This window comes from Rattus rattus, chromosome 16, assembly GCF_011064425.1.
Source record: "Rattus rattus isolate New Zealand chromosome 16, Rrattus_CSIRO_v1, whole genome shotgun sequence".
Taxonomy (NCBI): domain Eukaryota; kingdom Metazoa; phylum Chordata; class Mammalia; order Rodentia; family Muridae; genus Rattus; species Rattus rattus.
The window spans coordinates 12,315,025-12,326,872 of NC_046169.1; the positions used below are offsets into that span (position 1 = coordinate 12,315,025).

At 50.2% G+C, this 11,848-nt stretch overlaps 1 protein-coding gene across 1 annotated transcript in view; it reads left to right on the top strand.

Moving 5' to 3' along the window:
- The window catches only part of Card11 (caspase recruitment domain family member 11), a 63,349-nt gene extending 53,913 nt beyond the window's left edge, over positions 1-9,436 (top strand). Inside the window, exons 20-24 of the mRNA XM_032887082.1 lie at positions 690-825; positions 3,100-3,279; positions 5,140-5,264; positions 8,112-8,227; positions 8,900-9,436. Coding sequence (XP_032742973.1) covers positions 690-825; positions 3,100-3,279; positions 5,140-5,264; positions 8,112-8,227; positions 8,900-9,104 — 762 coding nt within the window. The 3' untranslated portion in view covers positions 9,105-9,436. The remainder of the gene's footprint in view (positions 1-689; positions 826-3,099; positions 3,280-5,139; positions 5,265-8,111; positions 8,228-8,899) is intronic.
- Positions 9,437-11,848: the final 2,412 nt, after the last annotated feature.

The window sequence follows — 11,848 nt, forward strand, 5'->3', positions numbered from 1 at the left end:
TACACTCAAATGCAGTAAGAAATAACTAACACCTTGACCCCAGATCCCAGATAGACAAAATTCTGTGACAGAGACAGCCTGGTGGGAGGAGACCTGCAGGGCATTAAGGCCTCCAGAAGGCAGAGCCATCCATCTATCATGACACTGTCAGGCCCATGCGTCAAGCTTGAGCCATCAGGGTCTCAGCCAAAGACTCAAGGCTAAGCTAGGGGCATGGCTAAGTTGTTTAAATGCTTACCTACCATACTCAAAGCCCTGGGTTCCTTCCCAAGAGGCAAGCTCTTCTGAAGCAAGGAGACACTCAAAGGTGCCCTGTGGGAACCTGGACTCTGTACCAAAGAAGTATATATGAACTGTGTGAGAAGCCATGATCCCAGAACCCAGAGGGTCATGGGAACAATGCGGGGGACTCAGAGGTTTCCAGCATGTATGGACCCCAGAGGCTGCCAGCCAGGGTCCTCACCAGCTAGAACAGTAGCTGCACATGGTGTCTTCATGGGGCGGTAACTAGAGTGTTCCAGAGTCTCGTGCAGGAGCTGGCTTTTTACAGCAGAGGCGATCAGCCCTGAGCACCCTGCAGAATAGAGTCAAGGTTTGGACAAAGGTTTTGTCTGCCTGGTACAAGTCAATCTTGGCACAAACCAAGAGATTATGCCCCGCCCACCTGCCACACCTCCTTCTCTCCACAGTTTGTCAGTCGGTCAGAAAACAAGTACAAAAGAATGAACAGCAATGAGCGCGTGAGAATCATCTCTGGGAGTCCCCCGGGGAGCCTCTCCCGGTCCTCGCTGGATGCCACCAAACTCCTGACCGAGAAGCATGAAGGTGTGTGAGGACCTCCTGGCCTCTCCCTACAGCCCAGCAGGGGCATGTCTGGTACACACCTCACCCTCCGTGGAGCCACATCTGTCCCCAGGACAGGCTTAGCAGGATGAACAGACAAGGGAAGGGGCATCGTTCTAGTTTGAACTTATAGCCCCAGCTAGGGGAGGCGGAGACAGGAGGATGCCTGGAGTTCACTGTCCAGCCATTCTGGACATTGTTAAGCCTCTAATTTCATGAGAGGCCCTGTCTGAAGAAACAAGCCATAGAGCAAGTGGGAAAGACACCCAGTGAGACACCCAATATCTGCCTCTGGCTTGCGTACACGCGTGCACACACACTTGCACACACAGACGTGCACACAAACGTGTGTGCACACATACTTGCATAGACACATACACAGGCACACACACGTACACATGTGTGAACACATGCACACACACACACAGTTGGAGGGGGAAAGTCAGTCATAGTAGCACACCTCTGTAACGCCAGGATTTAGTCAGCTGAGGTAGAATTGCCAAGAGTTGAAGGCCAGTTTGGGCCACATAGTGAGACCCCTATCTCCAACAAAAGAAAAGAAAATAGCAAAAGGATGCATAAGAAGGCCCGCCCAGCCCTGCCACCCTAAAATTTTGTCATCTTCCTATCCCTCATGACTCCCCAAGATGATATCCTCATCCAGCTCTGGTCTGACTGACACCTGTCATCGTCCCTTTAAGACCACATTGACCAAAGCCATGTGCCAAGACTTACGTATTTATTGATGTATTTCCCCAATGAATAACTTTGACTGTTTATCTGACTGGTTAAAAAGTCACCCACACCCTAGCCCCCAGATGATGGTGAGCCCTCTCTGCTCTGCCATCCAGGCTGGGCTCTCTTGGGAACAGAGAGGCTGACCTTGAATATGGAATTAGGAAATCCTCTTTATTCCCAGGCTGAGAAGGCCAGGAGCAAAGGGGCAGGCCCTGGTCCTGGGAAATAGGTCTTTAACGGATCCCCTAGTCCTGGGACTCAGGAGAATGGAGGAGTCTGCCTTCCGTGACAGACCACAAAGCTTTGTCATCTTGCCGCCCTCCTGTCCTCACCCATCTTTGTCCTCCTGTGCTCACCCATCTGTCTTCCTGAACCCTCTCACTGCATGGCTTCCCTGGGGGAGTCCCTACCTGTTCATACCTGACAGAGAGGGCAACACTGACCAAAGGAATAAGTCCAGCCAAGCCTACTATGGAGAACCAGTGAGTTCTCTGGGGCTGGTGTCAGAAGCATGCGCACCTCAGACCACAGTATCTTCAGAAAGGTCCCACCACAGCGCAGGCGATGACTCACTAAGGTGGCGCCCCTGGAGCTCCCTGCATAACTTGTAGAGTCTCATCCCTAACAATGGTTTGCTGCCTCTGTAACCACGTGAGCACTTGTGTGGCCATAGAGGTCCGAGAACCTCAGCTGTTCTTCAGTCACCGTCTGCCATAATGGCTTTTCTGTTGTTATTGTTGTTTTGGCTAAAGTTTTGTTTTGTTTTGTTTTACTTTTCATTTATCTGTCTACACACTCCTGCCACATGAGTGCAGTTCTCACAGGGACCAGAAGAGGGCGCTGAACCCTCTGGAGCTGGAGTTACAGGTGGCTGTGAGTCACTCCGCTCCTGGGCAAGGGCAGCAAGTGCTCTTCACTGCTGAGCCAATGATCTCCTCAGCCCCCATCCTGCTTTTGAGGCAAGCTCTCCCATTGGCCTAGCCACCCTGATGAGGATAAAATGGCTGACCAGCAAGTCCTCGGGGATCCAATCCACACGACTATGCCTCCCAGCCACTGGGATTATGAGTGCACACGACTTGATGCAGGATGTTTACATGGGTTCTGGAGCCAGCCCACCCCTTCCTTCAGTTTAGCAGGTTTCTGAGCCCCCCGAGTCATTAGTCCCTAGTGAGCCCTGTGGCCCCCACCAGGAGGGAACATTTCAACTAGAAAGCACACTACAGAATACTTGGCTGTACTCCGCAGACCATGCTCTATTCTAAGAAGCTGTCCTTGGTCTACTGAGGTGGCCTGGACTTCAGAAGCCATCAAGGCTCTTTTGTGTCTCTCCTACAGCCACCTCTAAGGCAGTGCCTCTGGGTGCTCAGAGTAGCTCTGAAATACCCATGTCCCTTTCCCCACCACCAGAGGCCTCCAGGCTTCCTGGGCGCACAAGGGTGACCAAAGCCTCCATGGCCTGAGTGTGCCCCAGGGCAGGACAGGCTCTGACAGACCACTGTTTCTGTTTTCCACTAGAACTGGACCCTGAGAACGAGCTCAGCCGCAACCTCACCCTGATCCCCTACAGCCTGGTGCGCGCCTTCCACTGCGAGCGCCGAAGGCCTGTGCTCTTCACGCCCACCATGCTGGCTAAGACGCTGGTGCAGAAGCTGCTCAACTCAGGGGGCGCCATGGAGTTCACCATCTGCAAGTCAGGTGAGCATGGCCAGATGGCAGAGGGACACAGGCTTCCGGAGCCCATCACAAGAGTGACTCAGCCTCCCCGCCTTTTCCCCTCCCCTTTCTTCCATTGCCTCTCCCCCTCCCCCTCCATCTGAGGCAGGAAGCCTGTCTCCACCCTCCTCCCCAACTCCACTCCTCCTCAGTGTTCTCACAGAAGGCACCCTTCACTCTACCCACTCAGCAGCCACTTAGTAATGATCTGTAATCTACATCCTCATCTCCAGCCGGGTCATGGCTCCTTGGGTGCAGCAATGTGTTTCACCACATTTTTAATCCTAATGCTTGACCATGAGTAAGATACTGTGGGGGGGTATGTAGATGGATGGTGGATGGATGGATAGATGGATGGATGGATGGATGGATGGATGGATGGATGGATGGACAGATTGACAGATGGGTGGATGTATAGATAGATGTACAGATGGAAGGATAACAGAAAGACAGATGATGATAGATGGAAATGGGTAGTAGGTAGATGGGTAAATGGGTGGGTGGTAGATGATGGAAATGTAGATAGTAGATGAATGACGGATTGATGAGTGGCTAGGGAAAGGTAGCAGGTAAAGAGATGGCAGACACTTGGGAGATGGGTGAATGAGTGAATGAATGGACAGGTTATGATTAAATAGATGGATGGGTAGATAATGAATGGTTGGATGAGTAAGTGGATGAAGAGATGAATAGTTGGATAGCATATGGATGGGTTGATGGACAGATGTATAGCTCTGTTGATGACGAATAGGCAGATGGATGGATGGATGGACGGATGGATGGACGGACAGTTGGATGGATGGATGGATGGATGGATGGATGGATGGATGGATGGATGGATGGATGGACAGATGGTTAGATGGATGGTTGGATGGATGAACAGATGGACGGATGGATGGATGGATGGATGGATGGATGGATGGATGGATGGATAGATGGACGGATGAACAGATGGATAGATGAACAGATGGATGGAAGGATGGATGGATGGATGGATGGATGGATGGATGGGAGAGTGGATGGACATGGATGGATGGATGGATGGATGGATGGATGGATGGGATCGGACGGATCGGATGGATGGATGGGATGGATGGATGGATGGACAGATGGATGGATGGATGGATGGATGGATGGATGGATGGATGGATGAATGGACAGATGGATGGAGGGATGGATGATGGATTGATGGATGGATGGATGGATGGATGGATGGATGGATGGATGGACGGATGGATGGACAGATAGATGGGTGGATGGATGGACGGATGGATAGATGGGTGGATGGATGGACAGATGGATGGATGGGGATGGACAGATGGATGGATGGATGGGTGGTAGATAAATGGATGTATGATGGAGAGATGGATGATGGATGGATTGATGGATGGATGGATGGATAGATGGACAGATGGGATGGATGGATGACAGATGGATGGATGGATGGATGGATGGATGGATGGATGGATGGATAGACAAATGAGTGGATACGTATGTGGGGTTGACTCTACGGGTGAGTTTTATTATTGAATCATACATTGCCCCACAATGCCTGGGCTCCTTTGTCCAGTGACACTCACAGCTGAAAAGCCAGAACATGAGTGTCCACTAAGCCCCTGCTGCATAGTCTGGCATAACGATTGTGAACCATGACCTTGACCCCAATCACCAGGGAGCCTCTATAGCTAGTAGAGAAGATCAGGTTCCATAGTTCCCACTATGGAGTAGAAAAGGACCAGATGAATATTATATGGCACCCAGGAGGGGATAGGTAGGGCCTGGAAGGGACAATCTACCACAAATAGCGCTTGCCACCCTGGATACTAACTCCCCTCTCTGCAGATATTGTCACAAGAGATGAGTACCTCCGGAAACAGAAGACAGAGACCATCATCTACTCCCGAGAAAAGAACCCCAACACCTTTGAGTGCATTGTCCCTGCCAATATTGAGGCTGTGGCAGCCAAGGTGAGGGACACTGGGTACTGGCCAGACTAAGACACTACCCAACCATCTCTCTCTGTGAGGCACTGGGTCATGGACAAGGGTGGGTGGCCACAGCTGTGTCCATCCTTTCTCTCTTCTCAAGCCCAGATCACCCTCCGCCTCCACTCTTCATCCTCAAATCTCTGATGTGGGCTTGTATTTTGGGACGGACCCTCTTCTGTTTTCTGTTTCTGCCAGTGTACTGGTGTTGGTTCATGTCAGCTAAGGGTGTGTGTGTGTGTGTGTGTGTGTGTGTGTGTGTGTGTGTGTGTGTGTGTGTGTGTGTGTTCATGTTTGAGAAAGTGCATGTGTATATACATATATGTGTGTGCTGAGATCAGAGGACAGCCTTGGGTGTCATTCCCCAGCCGATGAGGTGATGGCTGAGTTGATTGATTACAACCATGCAAGAATGCGGAGCTGAATTTAATCCTCAGAACCCACATGAAGATCCAAGCATGGTGGCAAATACTGCATCCCAGCACTGAGGAAGGAGAGAGAGGAGACGGTCCAGCTAACTTTGTGTCAACTTGACACAAGCTAGAGTTATCTGAGAGGAGGGGACCTCAGTTGAGAAAATGCCTCCATAAGTTCCAGCTGTAGGGCATTTTCTTAATTAGTGATTTATGGGGGAGGGCCCATCCCATTGTGGGTGGTGCCGTCTCTCCTTGGGCTGGTGCTCCTGGGTTCTACAGAAAACAGGCTGAGCAAGCCGTGAGGAGAAACTAAGCAAGCAGCAGCCTCCATGGCCTCTGCATCAGGTTCCTGCCCTGCTTGATTTCCTGCCACGGCTTCCTTTGATGATGAACAGTGATATGGACCTGTAAGCCAAATAAACCCTCTCCTCCCCAAATTGCTTTGGTCACACTTCATCACAGCAACAGTAACCAAGACCAAAACAGAAAGGTCCTTGAGGCTCACTGACCAGCACCAACCAGCTTGAACAAATCAGTGAGGCCAGGCCAATAAAGAGATCCTATCTCAAAAGAAACAAGGAAGCCAGCCCCTGTGGTTGATGTTGGTTGATATTTCTTGTTTTGCATCCACATTCACACACACACACACACACACACACACACACACACACACACACACACACACACACAAAACATGTGAGCCATATACATAGGAAATTAGGGGCCATCCTGGGCTACCTGCGATCCTATTTCATATTTCAGAAAAGAAAGCCAGGTCCTGTTAGGAAGGTTTGATCACAGAGAAGAGAAAGTGAGTGGACCACAGACAAGATGCATTGTACTGGAAAAGTGGAGCCCCACCAGCCAGGGTTAAGGGGAGGGAGGGAGCAAACAGGTTGGGGGAAGAAAGTCTGGGTGGGGGGATATTAAGCTGTGTCTCCCTGAGGCCTGGGTGCCAGGTCTACAGTATGTACAGAGAGTAAGTTCATAGAGATACTATAATCTCTCTCTCTCTCTCTCTCTCTCTCTCTCTCTCTCTCTCTCTCCCCCTCCACCCTCTTCTTCCCTTTCTCCCTCTCTCTTCCCTTCCCTTCCCCTCTCCTCTTCTCGATTCCTCCTCTTCTTCATCCTCCTCTTTCTCCTCTTCCTTCTCTAGTTTTTTGAAAGGGGTCTCACTGTGTAGATCAGACTGGCCTGAAAACTAACTTCAGTCTCCTTCTTCCTACCTCCTAAGTGAAAAAATTACAGTCATGTGCTGCCACACTTGAATACACATATACATACACACACACATATACATATATATACATACATACACATGTAAATATACATACACACATATATGTACACACACGCATATTCAAGAATATATTCTGGAGTGTTTTTTTTACTTGTTTTTTTTTTAAAGATATTTTTGTTTGATTTTTTTTGTGTCTGTGCGTGTGTGTGTGTGTGTGTGTGCGCGCGCCCATGGAGTAATGCCCATGGAGGTCAGAAGAGGGCATCACATCTACTGGAGCTAGAAAGAGCAGCCAGTGTCCTTAACCACTGAGCCATCTTTCCAACCTTGGCTTGTTTTGTTTTTTTTTTTTTTTGTTTTTGTTTTTGTTTTTGTTTTTGTTTTTGTTTTTTTTTTTGGATAAGCTCTTGCTACGTGCTATCCTGGAACTAGTTATGTGACCCAGGCTACCCTCCATTGCTATCTTCCTGTCTCTGCCTCCCAGGCACTAGGATCACAGATGTGTACCACATATCTACCTTTTTTATAGTTTCTTCTTTTCTTTCTTTCTTTTTCTTTTTTTTTCTTCTTTTTATTTTCGATTCTTACTAGGTAGCCCAGGCTGACCCCAAACTCATTATGCTACTGCCTCAGCCTCCCACATGCTAGAATTGCAGTCACACACACCCACACCCAGATTTCTAAGCTCTTTTTCTTGTTTGGTTTGACTTGGTCATGTAGACAGGGTCTACCCATGTAGCCCAGGCTGACCTGAAATTCTCCATCTTTCAGCCTCAGCCTCCCTAGGGCTAGGATGGTAATTGTGCATTTTTTTCTTTGATGTAAAGTTTGGTGTCTTTTTCATACATAATGCCTTCAGCCATGTAAGAATCACCCTTTTCCACAAACTCCCAGTTAAACAGGTAGCCCCAAGGACCCCCCCCCCAGCCACCTTCCCTTTCTGGCATTTTCTGTTCTCCCACCTATTACCAGGAATACCCTGGACAGCTGGAGGGGGCAGTGAGTGTCCACTGCAAGCCCCTCTGGGCTTGTCCTAGATGGCCGGTGTCAGTGTGCTCAGCAGGATAGAGCAGTACTCAGGAGTGGGGCTACGACCTCACCGAGACCAACTTTCGAAGCTCCCTAGTACAGCCTGGCACCCACAAGGGCTGACACTGGCTGCTATGCTTGCAGAATAAACACTGCCTGCTGGAGGCCGGGATCAGCTGCGTGCGCGACCTGATCAAGTGCAAGGTGTACCCCATAGTGCTGCTCATCCGGGTGAGCGAGAAGAACATCAAACGGTTCAGGTAAGGACACCCAGTCCCCACACACGCCCCACACCTGTCCCACACTCCATCCTCACTCAGCCCTTCCAAAATTCCTGGATGCTGGGACCGTGATGGGGCAGATGCTGGTACACATAAGTAAGACACATGGGGTGGATGTGGCGGTTGGGAGAGGGTCTATCGACTTCCTGTCACTGAGATGAAGTACATAAGAAAACCGAATTCAAAGAGGGAAGTGGCCAGATGTGGTGGCACAGGCCTACATCCCAGCCACTCAGGAGGACTGCAAGTTTTAGGTTAGCCTGGTGAAATAGTATTCACTCCTGAAAAAGGAGAGTATTTCCTACACCTGCCACAATATGGGTGATTCTCGAGGAAAGGATGCTATGAAATCAACCAGGAGGACAGACACCATATGGTTCCACTTACAGGAACTCCCTAAAGTTTCAGACTCATAGAGACAGGAAGCAGAATGGTAGGAGCCGAGCTGAAGGGGGCGGGGGCAGGGGGGGGAGAGTTTGTGTTTAACGAGAACAGCGTTTCAATTTGGGACGACGACCCGATTCTGGAATGAAAGGTTCTCACCATGTAGCCCATGCTAGCCTTGAATTCAAATATTAGTGAGTATACTTTCTGCTATGATCCTAGCACTAACCCCTGCTATCTCTCCATGCCCACCCCGCCACTCCCCAGGAAGCTGCTACCAAGGCCAGAGACAGAAGAGGAATTCCTGCGTGTGTGCAGGCTCAAAGAGAAGGAGCTGGAGGCTCTGCCCTGCCTCTACGCCACGGTGGAAGCTGAAATGTGGAGCAGCGTGGAGGAGCTGCTTCGAGTCCTCAAAGACAAGATTGTGGAGGAACAGCGCAAGACCATCTGGGTGGACGAGGACCAGCTGTGAGCATGTCTGAGTCTGACCAGCAAGACACAGGCACGCTGGGCTCCTGAGCCTCTGGCAACAAAGTTGCCAGAAGCCACCTGGTGGAAGGTCAGGCTCTGCTGGTGTGAACCGAGAGGAGCAGTCACAGAGCCTGGGGCCCAAGGCTCTCCGAGCAGCAGTTGAATGTAAACCGCACCGGACAGGGACTGGTGACTACCTACAGGCCTCCAACAGCCAGAGTGGCTGCTAGCCCTAGAGGAAGCGCAAAGCACACGCCCCAGGCAGGCTGGGTCTAGGGAGACAGGACTCCTACTACACGCAGTTCTTTTTCTTGCATTAAAATTTCTCCAGTTGGGGTTGGGGATTTAGCTCAGTGGTAGAGCTTTGCCTCAGGAAGCGCAAGGCCCTGGGTTCTGGATCCCCAGCCCAAAAAAAAAGAACCAAAAAAAAAAAAAAAATTTCTCCAGTTCTCCGTCGCTGGTCTAGTCCTTTGCAGAGGTTCTTATCCCACAGTCCCACTAGCTGGGGTTCCTTCAAGCAACTCAGTCAAGGTGGGAATGGGCTGAGGTTTCCAACGTGAATGTATGCTCTGAAGGGAGGTGAAATGAGACCCTTTCTACCCATACCAGATGCTAACTACATAGTTTCCCGTCTATGGGTGGGACTTCAGGAGCCACACCTACCCTTGCAAGCCCTGCTAGAGTGTTTACCGGTTTGATCCTGTAACAGAAAACCACAGCTGCTGTGGGCCTGTGAGCTCAACACCCTGCCTGTTCGAAGGACAGCACTCCACGGCTCTCCCCTGTTGTTGTAAATAAATAAAAATAAAGTAAAAGTAAAAATGTATAAACGAAAACCGGGGGTGGAATGTTTTCCCTCAGGGTGTTTTTCCCTGCTAGGGTTCCACACCTCAGTGCCCCAGATATCTGCTAGATATCTTGGCATAAACTCAGCCACACACTTTCTTATACTGAGACTCTTACACAAAAGAGCATACAACTGGTGTTTTTACCCTGCTAGGGTTCCACACCTCAGTGCCCCAGATATCTGCTGGATATCTTGGCATAAACTCAGCCCAGCCACACTTACTTAAATTGAGACTCTTTCTTAAAAAAAAACACACACTCATTTAGCATTAAAGCAATCCAGCGTCTAGATTTGGCAGATCCACATTACACTGTCCTAATCCCAGTTCCCAAATTACTCATCCCTTGCACCTTTTATTTACCAAGTCTCCAGCTTCTTCTCCCCCCTGGTACCTCTAACTCCTCTCAGTTCCCCATCGTCTCTCCAACTCCCCCTCTTCTTCCTCCTGGCTTCTTCTCTAACCCTCCTCCTCAACTGTCAATCCTCACCCCCCCCCTCCTCAGGTTCCCTCTGCTCAACTGTCTCCAACTGTCAACTGTCAACCTAACCTCTGAATCTAATCCCCCTCTCACTCCCAACTCCTACCTCTGCCCAAATCTCACGCTCTTGCCTTTATTTAACAAATTCAGAGAAAACCCCAAGGCAAACCACAACACTCCCCCACCATCCTCAGACTTTTGCAATCTCTCCGCGCGCACACTCTTGGGGTGGGAGGGTTGGGACAGATGTTCCATCTACAGCTGAGCCCTGTCAGCCACTTATCCTGAGCATTCTGACCAGTTACCAGCTCTGCCCTGAGGCACACGGGAGCCTCTCCGACCTGGGTCGAAAACGTCACGCTTCTGTGGGTACGCCATGACAAATATCGCAGGTTGAATCTTCATGGTTTTGTCACATTATCAAGATACCAATTGTCCCATCTTTGTTCTCATTAAAAGAAAAACAACAAAACACACACACACACACACACACACACACAGCATAGTGCAGCCTGTAGCAGTTTCCACCATTTTTTAAAAGATACCAAAAGTATACCATAGGAAGCAGAGAGTGGATAGCCAGGGTAGCCGGAGGCCACTGCGTCTCTCCTTTCTGCCTCATGACACATCCCTAGTCTGCCAAGAAGCCAGGCACCTTTCAAATCAACACTCCTGGCAGGGCCAGCAAGCATGGAGCCATCTTTTTCCAAAACAGCCCATGGAAACAAGTTAACGCTCTGGGTCTGCCAAGGTCTAGCTGCAGCCATTTAAGTCGAGATAAAGCTCCTACTGAGGAGCTGAGGGGCTGCAGGGCCAGCGCTCCCACCTCCATATAGCCCGAAGTGACGGTAAACTTCCTCCAAGCAGAGGCCATCTCACTTCCACTTAGAAGTCTCGCCAAGGGGACAGACGTGACCGGAGAGGAGCCTCGGATAAAAGGTCTACTGATTTATTTCTATTTATTTATTTAAGTTTGGAAGCCTCGGGCTGGCTGGCCTGAAAAGCCAAATGTACTTGCACAGAGTCTGGGGGCAGGGGTGCAGAGTGCAGATCTGGGAAGGGATGAGTGCCTAGATGCCCCTCCCTCCAGGGATGGCCAAGCTCCAGCATACAAGACTGAGAGGTAGGTCCAGAGTGACAAGGGTGGAGACTGCAGGGAGGGATGGAAAGACGTTCCCTCGAACACCCCACACGCTCTACACTGACCTCAAGTCAACACAGCCTCAAGTCCCCAGGCTCCTGGGTCTCATCTTCCCACAGGTTTGCCAACCCTCCCCCACACAGGGCTCCCACAGACTACCCAAGGGCTCTCTGGAAGGAACACTCACTTGCGGGCAGAACCCAGAGCTGCACAGGAAAAGGGGTGTGAGGAAGCAGGAGAAGAAAGGGGTGTGTTCTGTGTTGTTTGCACACAAAAGT